Source organism: Rhagoletis pomonella, unplaced genomic scaffold (genome assembly GCF_013731165.1).
Source record: "Rhagoletis pomonella isolate Grant_MI unplaced genomic scaffold, Rhpom_1.0 Rhpom_scaffold_00003, whole genome shotgun sequence".
NCBI classification, from domain to species: domain Eukaryota; kingdom Metazoa; phylum Arthropoda; class Insecta; order Diptera; family Tephritidae; genus Rhagoletis; species Rhagoletis pomonella.
The window spans coordinates 98,433,786-98,448,984 of NW_023458557.1; the positions used below are offsets into that span (position 1 = coordinate 98,433,786).

At 35.0% G+C, this 15,199-nt stretch overlaps 1 protein-coding gene across 2 annotated transcripts in view; it reads right to left on the reverse strand.

Moving 5' to 3' along the window:
- Positions 1–4,255: 4,255 nt before the first annotated feature.
- The window catches only part of LOC118735946, a 273,819-nt gene continuing 262,875 nt past the window's right edge, over positions 4,256–15,199 (reverse strand). For both annotated transcript variants that reach the window (XM_036466002.1, XM_036466001.1), the window contains 5 exons: positions 8,343–8,516; positions 6,712–6,821; positions 6,490–6,636; positions 5,795–5,972; positions 4,256–5,616 (listed from right to left, as the gene is read on the reverse strand). In XM_036466002.1, the coding sequence (XP_036321895.1) occupies positions 4,690–5,616; positions 5,795–5,972; positions 6,490–6,636; positions 6,712–6,821; positions 8,343–8,516 (1,536 nt within the window). In that variant the 3' untranslated portion in view covers positions 4,256–4,689. The remainder of the gene's footprint in view (positions 5,617–5,794; positions 5,973–6,489; positions 6,637–6,711; positions 6,822–8,342; positions 8,517–15,199) is intronic.

Consider the following 15,199-nt stretch of genomic DNA (forward strand, 5'->3'; position numbering starts at 1 on the left):
TTAACACACATGCATATGTACATATGTATGTATAGAAATATATAATGTATTGGTTAGTTAAATTAAAATAAAATGTTTTCATATTAAATGCTTAATCTTTGTTATGCTTGAGTAAATATGTACGTACCTACCTAATTACATATACCCAACCGCAGTGAACGAATGGTTATTGGTGGGTGGTTTGTCACAATAAGAGAAGGGAGCTATAGTTTTACGCCGACTCCGACTCTTATGGTAGTCGTTGAGCGGTACTTATTTTACATTTATAGGTATAATAGATGCTTCTTCAATTCTTCAGAAGAAGTATCCTAGGTTAAAGCAATGCGGTCATTATCATTGCTGAAAAATCTTCTTGAGAAAACGCGTGATCAGTGCGTAATTTTTTTACTTAATATTGATTTCGCAAACTGGTGACATTTAGTCCAACTTAAAAGATAGGGTAACATCTGTCCCGCTTAGAGAAAGGGGCGTGGCAACTCCCATACAAACGGAATTTATCATACTGCACACCTCTGGAAGTATTTGTGGTGGAGTACTGGAACTTGGTATGGAGATATATGAAATCAATACTATACTCATGGAAAAAAATTTTAGATTAGTGAAAAGAGTATAGGAGACCAATTTTGTAAAGCGTTCAATTTCCTATAAACATTGATTATGCAACTGGTTTAACGATCTATTGGTGATAAGATATGACCATTTTTATATGAGACTAAATTGAAAATGGAAAACTATGATGAGCATAATCTTCCCGTTAATATTAAGAGCTCAGATTTGGTAAGTAAGTGTCGGATCCAAAAAAAAAAAAAATACTTGATTCTTTTTGACCCACCCTAATATGCATGCATGCTTTCCACATCCACTTGAATAAATGTTTCACAAAATCTCAGCACATGTATCTTCCTGTGTTGGAAAATCTTCGGTGCGCAAAATACTCTTGGTTAGTGTCATCGCTGGTATTAATGGGCAATCGGAAAATGGAAAATAATAGCCGTCATCGATTCGCCAACAGTTATCGAGTGGCGAAGCGAACGAACTCAACGAGGTGCAACCAAACTCGCTATCGTCTATCCGTGCTAGCTAACTTTTTTTGTTGCTTTCACATGCAAAATTTTTCGTTAAGCGACCGGAACTCAAACATGGCAAGCAGCGAAGTGGCGAATCGATGACGGCCTATTTCTATTACCATTCTAGATCACCTTGATTGCTGCGGCACCTAGTGACATCGATCTGCAATCTCGTGCTTACTACAGCGGCATCTGTCAGTCATATTTCTCTACTCTTAACTGTTCTCACAGTATAGTCGAGTAACTGTTCTAACGCGTCTGTTCACTACGGTTGCGGCATTTTCACAAAACCAATTGAACTTTCACAATAAACGTATTTGAAACATTGCACGATTAGATTTTTTTTTTTATATATACTTCCAAAAGAAAGCACTCACTGCTACATGATTTTAATTAAAACACTTAATTTTTAGTACTATTTATCACAAAATTTATAATTTTCACCCACGCTGCGAAAAACGACGCGATTGTAAAAAGAGCGCGCGAAAACTGATTATGCCGACACCTGGTGTGAAAGGTTTGCAACCACACGCTTCATATTGCGACATCTGTTGAGGTAGTTTAAGCTGGTCTTACGAGTTATAACAGCATTATAACTGGGTAACAAGAGAAAGCAGCAAAGATTAGGCTGGGATTATAGACACGATCTAATTAACAGTTTTTATTTTTTGAATATTTTAAGCTACGAAGCAAAAGCAACGCGTCGACACGAACTCCAAAGTCGAAGCAGCGCCGCCGATGAAGTTCCTTGCGCAGCAGTTTTGCCAGTGTCGGAGAAGTTTGCAAATGGATTGTAACGCAACCTCAGTTGGGTTGCCGATGGGCAACGCCACTGAAATGAAAATGTTTATTTTGAGTAGTAACAGCTACAGTTAAGTGCTATAAAGTTGAAAATATAATTTTGAAATACTAGCAACTAAGACTTGAGTGTAAATAAGCTCAAAAAATTTGAAAAAAAAAAAAATAAAAAAATAATTATTTCAATCAAAGTTTGCACAGCCACCCCAAAAATACAGTTGGCAATTTAGCAACTCGGTTTCCAGTTGCCGGTTGCCATCTGTAATACCATTTCAGTCATTGGCAACCCAACTGAAGTTCGCTTGCCATCCGTAATCGTCACATAAATTTGAATGAAATAATTTGAAGCGGCTGTCTGTCTACTAAATTTCATTGCTCAACTTCGAAAATCGACGAAATGGTTTGATTTTTTTCATATCCTTGGAGATATACAATCCGCGACAAAAGATATGACAACAAGATTTTTACCAGTTTTGACTGCGTTTCTTTAGTTTTTTTTTTGGTTCATTATTTTTATATAAAAGTATAGCTCTTTATTCAACAAATACCATATATGTATGTATGTACATAAGTCTAAATTTCAGACTTTTGTTCAAAAATTATAAAAATTCCATGAACTTTTCATCCCAATTCCAAGCATTGTAATTTTAATTTTAATTTCTAATAATTTGGTAATTTCATTTGCAAGGTCCTACCTTCCTTCGAGTAGAATCACATACAAACAACACGATAACTGGCATTATTGCAAGGCTGATATGGAAGCAATTCAAGCAACTGGCGGTTTAGAAATCGAATTTGCTTGGAAGACCTATTTCGCTCCGATCCCACGACCCTAAAGCTAAATATATCCCAAATGCCGATACCTCGAAAACTGGAAAAGTTACAAACGTTTTTTTTTCTTCAGTGGCTTTTGAATACAGAAGCTAAAATTTTGGGGCATGTCACTAGACTAATTTTCCAAAGACGTTACATATTTGCTTACATTTTTTCCATTATTCGGTATTTATTAAAAATTGTGTTAGCGTTTTTAACTCTTACATTGATTTTTGCTTGCTTTACAAAAAGAAATAAAGTACATACAGACATATAGTTAGTTTTGTTGTACATATGTATACATATTTATAAATTATATATTTAGGGTTGGCATACAAATAAAAGAAAAATGCTGCAACTGCTGCAAATGATTTTTACGACTTTTATTTGTGTGTATGAATGTTTTGAATCAATTATTTTTGTGCTAAAACTATAGACTCAAGCGTGTGCTTTTATATTTAGTATTTTGGTTAAATTTACTGTCCATTAATTGGGAAATTTTTTAAATTTATTAAAACTTCCTTGACACTTCATTAAGGCAAAATATTAACTATATTTGGAATTAGTTTTGCTGCTTAAACGTAAAGATTTACAGTTTCCTTCCGTTTTAACTTATTAGTTAGAAATACAAAAACACACAAGCACATACAAAATTCGAATTTAAGAAATAAATACCTACATACATATGTATATGATTAGCCATGTATATAGTAAACATTATATACAAAAAATAGTTTAGCTGTCAAGAGAAACGGCGTTTTGATTGATTTTCAAAACTTTTTCTTCTCCCTAATATAACTAAACAAATAGAACAGAAAGTTAAGAATGTTAAGCTTAATTAAAAATTTTTGAAATTGTGTTAAAATGTTCTTTGGTTGGGTTTCACTACGATTTGCTGTCGATCTAATAAAAAACTAACTAAAAGATAACACCGTGCGACAAAATCAAAAAAAAAAAAAAAAAATCAAAACACACGAAATACTCACAAAACTAGGGGCCAAATATAGTAAAACTGCGTTTTTCGTTTTTCACTCTGTCGTCAGGATTTTTTTTTCAAAAGAACTTTGAAATTTTAGAGACATGATTAATTAAAAAAAAAAATATTTAAAAAAAATCAGTGCAATGTAGAATAAACATGTGGGTAACAAATGTCAGAGAATATTCTGTATAATTTAAAAACAATAAAGTTTTTAATAAATTTTATCTTTTTAAGTTGATAAAGTTTGCAGAACGGAAGTCGATGATGATATTAGTCCTCATACAATAATTAAAAAAAAAAGAAAAAATATTGCCAAATTTTAAAGGATATTTAAGGACAAAATTTGTAAAGGACATTTTCCATACCCATTGACTCTGTTATAATTCTACAGAATTTTGTCTTTTATAACTATGATACCCTTATTGCTTCCTAAATTGCATCGAATTTTTGCAATAATAATTTTTTGAAATAAGTAATCATATTTTTTAAATTTCGAAGTCCCTTAAAAAAAATGCTGACATCAGAGAGAAAAACTAAGTACGCAGTTTTACCATAATTTACCCATAGTTTCGCGAACATATTCATTTTTTTTTCTGTGTAAAATTTACTGTCGCACGGAGTAATAATCCAGACTTAATTAAAATAAAGCTAAAATATAGTTTAAAAAGTAAAGTAACTATTTACAAGTGTATGCAACATCAAGGGATTTGCCCCGCTAGAATTTAGAGTTTTACAAATTAATGCATATCCCAATTTATAATTATTTCTTCTTTTTATATGCGATAATGAAGCTCATTTTAGAAGTTAAAGTAATGCAGTATTTGCAACACTGATAAAAAGTAGTTGACTAACGCAGTTTTAGTTCTCAGATCAAAAGAATACATTTAAATTTTTCCAAAACTGTTATCAACTAATTCATCGCACAGTCGCATTCCTTTTTCGATAGCTTCTCGAACGGGAGCTACACTCTTCCCCCCCTACAACTGACTAGTCTATTTTAATAATAAACATTGAACTTCTGCCTCCCATCGCCTACAAATATACAAAGTGCCCCAAACCTTTGGCTGGATGGTTGTTAACCACCTCACCACCAACCGTCGCCACAATCGCATTTGCTGCGCCGCTATTGCCATTCAAGTCACTCGCTGCCGGGTTGCCATTGTTATTTCCATTGCCATCGGTGAGCATGCGCGTTGAACGCGTCACGCAGACGCTTTGAGGTCGCAGCTGCGTGCAAGCACTCGTGTCGAAGTGCCCATTTAGCTGAATGTCTAGCAGCTTCTTATCGTTGCCCAGCGCAGAGAAGCTATGCGAAGCGGTACGTATTTCGCGTATATTGTAGACGGGACTGTAGCTGGGCAGATGCATTTGCAGCGTCTTGGTCGTCGAACAACTACTGCTGCTCGACGTGCTATTGGAGCGTTGCAGTTGTAGCATCATTGCTGAATTTTTATTACAAAATTCGCATGATTTAAAGGAATTACGACACTTTGGACACACTTCGCCGACTCTGAGTCTCGCCGCCGTTGCCGGCACCACTGAGAGTGCGGATGGTGTGCGGCGCATGCCACTCGAACCGCTCTCTGAAGATGTGTCCGATGAACCGGATGTGGATGAGGCGCCATCTTCGTCCTCATCACTGGCCATTAAGCTATGCAGATCGTCTGTTAGCGATTCGATGGATATGTCTAGTAAGCTGGCATCATCTTCTAGTGAGGAAACTGTGCTGTTAGCATCATATGACTTATTGTTGTTGTTGTTGTTCTTGTTGTTCTTGTTGTTTGCATTGTTATTAGAGAGACCATTGAGCGTAGCAAGCAATTGCCGACGACGTACATAGTTCGGATTGCGGCGTACGAGGAAATGGCAGGTTTCGCCACGACGCATGCGCTCAGCTTGGGCACGCAGCGGCAAGTCGTCGGGATGCAGCTTGCGTTGGTACTCCTGACCGGGGCAGACCTGGAAAGAGAGGAAAATTATGAGTTTAGGTGAATATTTATATGGAAGTTCATATATCCATAGGGCAATTCATCAAAACGCGCAAATTTTTTTATACAAAATCGGTTTATTTACCACGCGTGCGCAATTATAAGGCATTTACGCCTTTCCATGAATACCCATCATGTATTCTACTCACCTCATATATGGAGAACTGTTCGACGGGTTCCATCGAGTTGTAACAGGATAGCAGTAGCTGGAGAAGTTCGTCGGACGTCGTTTCCTCGGAGATAACCAGAGACTTATACTGTGAGGAAGGCTGTAAAGCGGAGGTGTGTACACGGATGAGGCCACCTGGTTTCAGTTGTAGGCAAAATCTAGAAGAGGCGAGAAAATTCTTGTAGTGAAAAAAGAAAATCTAACCGGAGACCAAATTATTGAATGGACTTTAGAACTTTGGAAGGTTAAGAAATCAAATACTTTTTTTTAGGGAAATAAAAAATTAACTAAAGTTTCAGTGGGAACTTAAAGAAATAAATAAACTATTTCTTAGCGAAAAAAAATAATTAGCTTAAGCTTCAGTGGCAACTTTATGAAAGAAAAAAACTTCTCATAGATCCAACATTCGTAAGCGAAAATTAAAAGCGTTTGAGCCTTTTTAAGGCTTTTGCCGACCATATTAAGAAAATACATAAGGAAATACATAAAAAGAAAATGCATAAGAACGCTCATGTCTTCCCTTCATGGTCGTCTTCATGGTGTTCGACTAAAAAATTTGCTATGTTCCATCCTGCATTTTACAACAAAAATCCTTAGGCTAGATTATCATCTTTCCGCAATTTTCTAAATCCAATTACTTTTCGCACTTTATTTATTTATATTCAACAAACTCACCTCGATTCGCCTTTCGGATGACAGGCTTGCAGTATAGCCGGTCGAGTATCATCATCCAGCACAAGAAGGGTTTTAACACCAGCACGTCGCACCGATACTTCCATGGAGAGATAGAAGAGGCGTGGATCGCGATGACGCATTTTGAGGCTGTAAAAGAAACAAAATAAAATTGGAGTTACATATTTTGAGTTTCTGAATAAATAATTTAGATAATATACTTACCGTCGGAGTAGCTGTGTAATAACCTCCTTGCTGGTGGTGTCCCATTGTATGCCGAGCGTTTTATATTCGATATCGATTTTCAAGCAATTCGTAAAAACTTTTATGGTCGTCTGAAAAATTAGAAATGTTTAACAATCCGTAATGAAAAATTGCAGGAATATGCATGAATGTAGGGTAAGGATTTATATGATGGGATACATACTCAGCACAAAACTTTTTTTTAATGTTTAAATGAAACCTCGCAAGTCTAAGTAGGAAAGTCTAAAGAGCCGGAGGACAAAAGTCGTAAGTAATATGCAAAAAAAAAAAAAAAGTTTTATAATCCTTACCCTTCAAAATGAGAAATACCTTCACTTTGATAAAAATTATATCCTTTGGAACTAACAAAATACTTGCAGTGCACTAATTCGTACCAAAATAAAATTCGCGAGGCAAACCAAATTGCTTGTACTTAATAATCCTAACTTTTTCGCAAAATAGAATGGCAAACGGTTTTATGAGTAGCTTTTTCGTGGCATAAAAATACTCGGAAATTCGCCATTGCCTGCCGGTTTTAGAATTCGCCCAGTGAGTGGTTGGTTGGTTGTTTACAGTGCTTTCTAGTCGCTGCCCAGGATTAGGGATGCGCGACACCGGTACGGTATTCAATATATCAATATCGTTGTTCAACATATGGGTTAACGATATCGATACAATATTTTGTTTCGATATTTGAAATATCGAGGGCTGAGATTTTTTTAATGTAAATTTTATTAGAAATGTTAAAATATAGCTATTAAAAATTTAGAATATATTAATTTTTCTCTTTTTAACCGACTTCAAAAAAAGGAGCAGGTTATCAATTCATCGGAATATTTTTTGTATGTATGTTACCGCATAACTTTGGACCACATTAACCGGTTTCGATAATTATTTTTCTGGCGCCTCAGGCGAGGTCCCATACTAATTTGATTTAGATCCGATCATTGGAACATAAAGAAAGGGGGCAACCCAGTACCAACGCTTGGGATTCATCCAAACCGGCTCCTGCCTTCGCCAGCTCATCCACCTTCTCATTGCCTTCTATGTTCCTATGTGCGAGAAATCGGACAAGAGAGACGGTATTTGACTGAGACACTAAGGTCAATATCACTTTGCATTCCCTAACTAGCTTGGATTTGGTAACCGGTAACGCTGTTGCCAATGGCGCCACCTGGCTCTCAGAATATATTGTTGCCTTACTCTTGTACCCAACTCTATTGCATAGGATTTTACAGGTTTCTCCAGTCCCTTCTAGATAGGAATAACGCCCTGACTCTCTTGAGTCTGATCGCCGATTTCATAGCCACTTATTTTAGGATCGACGATAGCATTTAACGCTCCAACGCCTGCTGGTCTTTGTGTGCTTCTTAGTTCTCTGACATTATAATGTTTGCTTAGGCCGGGCCACCAAACCAAGGCGCCATATGTTAGGATTGGTCTTATGATCGCAGTATACATCCGCGTCACAAGTTTCCAGGCGCCCAATGAGTGAGCCAAAAGCAAAAAATATTCAATGGGAATAGGAATAGGAATAGGAATAAGAAAATGGAATGCAACTTGGTGCAATTTTTTTTTATATTTTCGTTTTTTCAAATTATTTTTCAACTCACCTGCGGTAATTGTTCACTCAAACTTGAGTAACTGGATGCGCGTGAAGGCGTACGCTGCAGATCGGTGGGCGGCTCCGGGCTACCGCATATCGAAGAGGCGCAGGAGGTGGTTGAGCGCAACGAAACCGAATCGGAACGATTACGAAGCGGTGAAATTTGTACGTGTTTCAACATCTGCAAAGAACAAAAAATACAAAACGAAATTAAGTCAAGCGTTTTTCATGAGCTTTATTTAGTATATAGACTGGGGCCTTTTTAAGGAACAAGTTAGCCTAAAATTTGCTCGACAATCTCGTTTGTATGGGAGAAAATGCCGAGCACCATTGGCAAAAAAATAAAAAATTAAAAATCAACGCGATTTACTAGCGTCTTGCAATTTGCACTTTAACCTACTAAAATTTAATGAGCTACAAAACTGCATATCCAATATTTTTTAAAAATTCTGAATAAGAAATTTAAATTTTTCGGGTGCAAATGTTAAAGTTTGTTGAATTTTCATAAATGTGGATTTATGCGGCGCTGGTTAGTTATAGTGCTGAACTTTTATAAAAAAAAATATAAGCATTAAGTAAAAACAATAAAAATAACCAAAACTAGTCAAAATGTCACTTAACTTAATCAGCTAACCACAAGTGTAAATAGATTTAAAGAGCTTTATAAAGTGACATTTTTATAACTCACGTTTTATATTAAACAAAATATAAAACGAGATAGCTTATGGCCCTCGACGCTATAGCCGTTATATATATATATATATATATTGTGCTATAATCTAGTTGTAATCTCAATAATTGTAAATAAATAAATAAATAAATAATTGTTTGCGATTTACAAAACATTTTAAAGTGTTCTTTACTTTTATTTATTTGAATTTGGGTGTTAAATTCAAAAATGACAAAAAATTACTCCTGAGCGAGAGTTTTATGTGAAGGGCCCAATAACTTCTTTTCTTCCATGCACTCACTTTTTCACATAAAATTTTCCGTTTTTTCAATTCATAAATGCTGGTAATACATATGTAAATATGTATGTATATATGGTAGAGCGATTCATTCGGTTTCTCCAAACCGGCGTCAAGCGGTTTTTTGAATTTTTTTAGGGTTTTTTTCTAAATCTTGATTTTTCGAATACTGAGTAAACCGAATTTTTACAATCGAATATGCCGACATTTCTCTAGTGTATTGATATATAATGGAACTACATATGTAGAACATTTTTATATCTGAATACTGGAAAAATTTACAATGCAGAGAATTACTTAAAAAACAAGTAATTTTTAACCAAAAATACAACCGATTTAAATGCTCACATAAACATTTAGGAGTACCGTTAATTTCTTCATGATCCATTTATCGGATGATAAACCAAGCTAGTATGTTGTCTTCGTTCTAATCAAACGGCATGCTTAAGAAAAGGTCAGATACGACGGGTTTGCGCCACAGGGAGAGGCATTTTTGATGAGCTGATGTGAGTGGGCATATAAAGAGGTGGTTAGTGTCGTCGGGGTATCTTCTTCAAATTGGACTGAAGAGTTTAACCTGCTGCTATATCCAGAATGGAGTTGTGTCTCAAAGCCTCGCGATACACACGAAGCAACTCCGAGCTCTTCGCCTGCGATAGATGGCGTTATAGTCTCCGATGACGGAATTCAAGGGGTGAGAGTTGACGTAGGTATTGATTGGTTATCGATGAAATAGTCGGTCTATAATAGACTATACTTGAATAGTCGGTCTGCTTCAGTGGATGATGTCTTCTCATTCCCAAGACAGTCGATGGTACATGCTCAAGTTTTTCCCAATAATGAAAGGTTGAGATCGGTGAACCCGGTTGAGTGTGAACTTTTTACAATATTTTTATTTTTTTTATTTTACTTGTAATCCCAAATAATTCGAACTTGCTTGCCTTACTGATTTCTCAATTAAAGCTATACCGATTTTTAGCAGTCATATTTTAATTTTGGTCATGATAACTGACTAAGAGTAAGTTTTACGGCAGAGAAAATATACAAAAGAAAATCGGGTCTCCGGTTTTTTCTTAATTTGATAAGGAGAAACCGGTTTATTTTAAATTGGTATTTTAAGAATAACTCGAAAATCGGTCTTCGAAAAAAAGCGAATAATCGAACACCCCAATGCCTGCTTATCATTGCGTGCTCCACATGTCCTTTGTTTAAGTCAATTGTGCGAAAACAATACCATACAAAAAGAAGGGGAAAAGCATTCTGGATCAAATAGGGCGCATTTTTATGTGTGTACGAGTATCTACATACGTACAAGTACTTGCAATGGAGTTTTTGAATATTAAAATAATAAAACGAAAAAAAAAAAAATGTATAAAAATAAACCCACTTCAGCTTGGAGTTGATGTATCCGGTGTATTCAAACAAATCACTAAAGAAGTAGCTTGTCAAATCTACTGTACCGTTTTTTATTTATTTTTATTCTCCTATATGCATGTGTGTGTGTGTGTGTGTATAGTTTAGTTGCAGTTTATGTACCTTTTCTTCCCTGCACGCTTTCTGCATTTATTCATTTTTAAATGTTTTACGGTGTCACCCGTAAACCTACCGAACCGACTGGTTATTGTGGTAGGCGGTTAAATGGCTAGTCGGATTGTGTAATGGCAATAAGCTCCAAGGTATGATGAGGAATTTTTCGCTCTATCTAGAGGCAGAAGCAGCAAGTCGATGCTACAAATATATGTATGTATATTATCTTTTCCAATATTTTTTTGTCCTTTTCGTAAAGGGGTTTTCACTGTTTGCCTCGTTTTCAACCAGCCCCACCGGCATTCATTCATTCAACCATGCCACTAACACCAACATATTTATGCTGTGCTGCTGGATGAGCACGCTTCCTGCGAAGTGCCACAGGCAATCATTTTATATAAGTAAATACGTATGTGAATACATATGTATGTATGGTGAGGATTTGTAAAGCGTTTTATATAAATTGTTTTGAATAAATTTCCGTTTGCTCGCGGGTGCGTGACAAGGAGCGTGTGTGGCGTAGACAAAAACAACAAAAAAGAAGCCGTGAACGTGCCACCTAATGTTGCACGCGCTTTTACATTTTCGAGTTTGAGCAACGTTCTGTGGGCGCTGGCATTTTTTTCTTCTCTTTCAAACAATGATGTCACTTGACCGATGTACTGTTCAGTTAGAGATGGAATGCTGCAGCAAACGTTTTAACATTGAGGGTGCGGTGGCACACACCTTTTCCTTTTACCGGTGCAGGATTGGAGCTTATATGCTAGCTACATACATACATGCATTTCATGACGCAGCAAATTGACAGTGCAAAGGTTATTTTGATTTATCGATTGAATATTTTTGATTGATATTGGCATAAATATGCTAAGCGAGTTATTAAAGCTTCGCTCGGTCAGACCTGATTGCAAAAAAGTGATCTAGCTTGCGTTGTGTGATAGCTGCGATATGTCAGAAATTTAAAACTCTTCGATAATAGCAGTAAAACAGCTTCTCATAAAAATACAATCGGCGTTCGGAGTCGGCGTAAAACTGTAGATCCCTCCCCCTTGTGTGACAACATCAAGGCGCACGCCAAAATTTGGAGGAGAAGCTCGGCCGAGGACTAACATATCGAGCCCTAACCGCCAAAATAACGTAAGCGACATTTTTTTCAAAATTTTCTTTTTGATGCAGAAATGCATCTAGATTCTGTAGGAATATTTCTGCATCAAAAAGAAGATTTTGGCGGTAAGGGCTCGATATGTGTAAGCGCCAATCTATTATTATTAACATTTTGACGATTTTATTTATTTATTTTTTCTTGGTATGGAAAAAATTTATTCTTGTGGTTTTTGCTGTTGAATGAACTATAGTTTAAAAAAAAATAAAAAATAAAATAGTTTTATAAAAAATAAATAAAATTGCCAAAACGTTAGAGTGTACTTATTTTTGACGCTCACTATATATGTATGTATATGTATACAGTATGAATAATAAATTAGGGGCTTTGTAAGCATTGGCGTGCAGTAGGTGGACCTCAATGAGCAAAAATATCGTCTTCTTTCCGTAATCTGCTGTTCTTTTACATCCAAGTCACTGCTTGTAATATTTTTTTAAAAATTTCTCTCCATCATTTGCTGAAATGAAAAAAAGAAAACGGCTGTGCGCTAATTTTTGTTCTCTTTGCTCGATATTTTTTTAACTTCGCGTTATGCATAACTACACTTAAAGAGCTAATTATGTGTGCTCTTAATAATGCCAGCACAAAAATAGCAAAAAAAAGTCAAGCTGGGAAAGGATTCCGAGATGAAATGAGATGCACTTTAGTTGTAAAAGCAAAGAATTTTATACAAAAATATAAACATATATTTAAGTGCATACAATTTACATTAAACGTACAACTCACACACGCAAGCAAACACAGACAGCAAAGCTACTAACACATATCTATATGTATGTATGTATAAGCGAGCAAATATCAACACTCACCTGCTAATGAATGCAGGTTGATGTTCTCTTAAAAAAACATATGTACATTAGACTGATTCAAAAAAAAAAAAAAAAAAATCGACTACCTTTTCTTTTAAATAGATGCCTGTTAAAAGCGCAAATCTTAATATTAAGTTTAAAAGGTAGCGCATCGCGGTTTTCTATTTTCGATATCAATCAATGACTTAGAAAAAAATTGTTTTCATCTTTGGAATTTGTTTTCTCGGCTATAAATTATCGAACTAAAAAATGCGATACATATTTTTGTAGGAAATTCGACGCTCTACAAAAAACGTCTCACATCATTTTCTGATAAACCTACTGGTTTGAGGCTTATTCAAACTTAAAATCCAACGTATGCCATTATTACAGGGTTCTCTCCTATTTTAGGTAAAATAATTAAAAGTATTTTAAACTATCCAAAAAAGAAGTTTTAAATTAAAATTGTAAAGTTTAATAAGTCTTGCAAATTAATTTCACTAAAAACCCCTATTTCGGTGAAAAATTAATTAAAATCCTTTCTATTGTGTTGAGTTTTGTTCGAAAGTTCGTTTTCTAACAGGGAATTACAATTTTCTTTTGACAACTCCCGGAGGTATTGAAGAGGGGGCTATTAAAAAAAAGTTGGTCGAGTTTTTTGGAATCAGTCTAATGTTCATGAATGCGTACATGTATGTAACTACATATGAATGTATGTACGAAACCACTTAACAGCAATAATTAGCTGAAGAGCTTTGCAGGATAAACAGCATGTCCTGAAGGTTATAAGAGTGCGGCAAAAATGACAAATGCATTTGTGTGCTCATTCATGCGTATTGCTTGCTGATGCTTTCATAGGACATGGGGCAAACGAAAGCGCAATGCTTTTAATTACTTTGAAAAAAATAAATAAAAAAAATTACAAAAGAATAATTAAAATGTTTTTCACTGTGAAGAGATACAATTCTGTTATGGCGGTGAAGCGAAAAGTGCTCTTGTTGCCATTTTAAAAAGCCCTTGTGCCATTTACATTTCCAGTTTTAATAGAATTCCTCGTATGCACTGGAATTTTTAAATTTATTGTGCAAGTAGCTGTTAAAAAGGTGACTTGTGACAATTTTTTAAATAATTATATCAGAAAGATATAAAACCGGCAATTATGAATGAGGATTTACGGTTTACGCGTGTGGTTTTGTGAATTTTTTCAAGACAAGTTATTTTTCATTGTGTAATCCCTAAAGCTTTGCAGATTTATTAGCCATTAAAAAAAAATTCATTCTGGCACAACTTAAGGTTAGGTTTTCGAAAAATATTTAAATATTTTCTTTCTCATTTATTTTTGCTATTTTTGGGCGTAGTAACATGTCATCTTCGACCATTTTATTGAGATTGTTAAAAAATTTGAATTTTTAGTAAAAAAAATTTTAAGAAAAAATTAGGAAAAGCAACAAGGGTTTATATGGTGAGCTTAGCTCAGTGGGTAGAACAATGGCTCTGTAAGTCGCTGGTTCGAATCCCAGGAGATGTAGGGATTACCGAAAAAGCAATTACAACTTCTATCATTTGTAAACTATTATTGTTTTCCACAATAATTTTTTATTAAGAAAAACTGCCCAAATTAATTTTTTTTCGCGCATAAATGTCAGCGACCTCCCAAGCGCAACAAACGCAAAAGCATAACAACTTTCCAATACCCACTTTAATTTATGGCAACAATTAAGAAGAGGCAGTTCTCAGAAGTGAGCAGTACAAACACACACACACTGTGCAACTGAAAAGTGGCGCTCAAGTCGTAGTTTGTTTTCGAATTAGAAAATTAAAATAAAAAAATAATAGATGGAAAAAATAAGCACCAGCACTTTGCAACATCAATTAGTTGCATGCATTGAAGTGTTGCCGCCTAGTTGCCGCATTTGTGCACTGCTTATACATCGGTACACCCATACATATATACTAGGCGGCAAATGAAAGTGTACACCTTGTTCTAAATAATATAATATTCACAATTATTGTTATGAAAAATTGTTTGTATTAATTATTTATGAAAATATAGTTCATTCTATAATATAAACCATATACTTAAGTCAAAGTTTCACACTTCACATAAAGTTAACGGAAATTCAAAAAAATATTCATCAAAATTGTCAACATTTAGAATTTCTAGAAAATTTTCTTGTACGGAGGTTTGTAGCCCGTTCAATTTTAGTCTAATGAAGTGCAAGTTTCAAACGGCAAAAAAATCCCGTTGGTTTTTGAGAATTTTTCTTGGTGTCCCATTTTTGCACTTTTTTCAATATTAGCATGAATTTCTTATTAACTGAAATGCGGGAGACCAGTTTTTGTAAATTGCACTTTTTATATAAAAAAAAAAATAATCGCACAATCAGTCTCAAAAAAAAAAATAAAAATCTCAAAATTC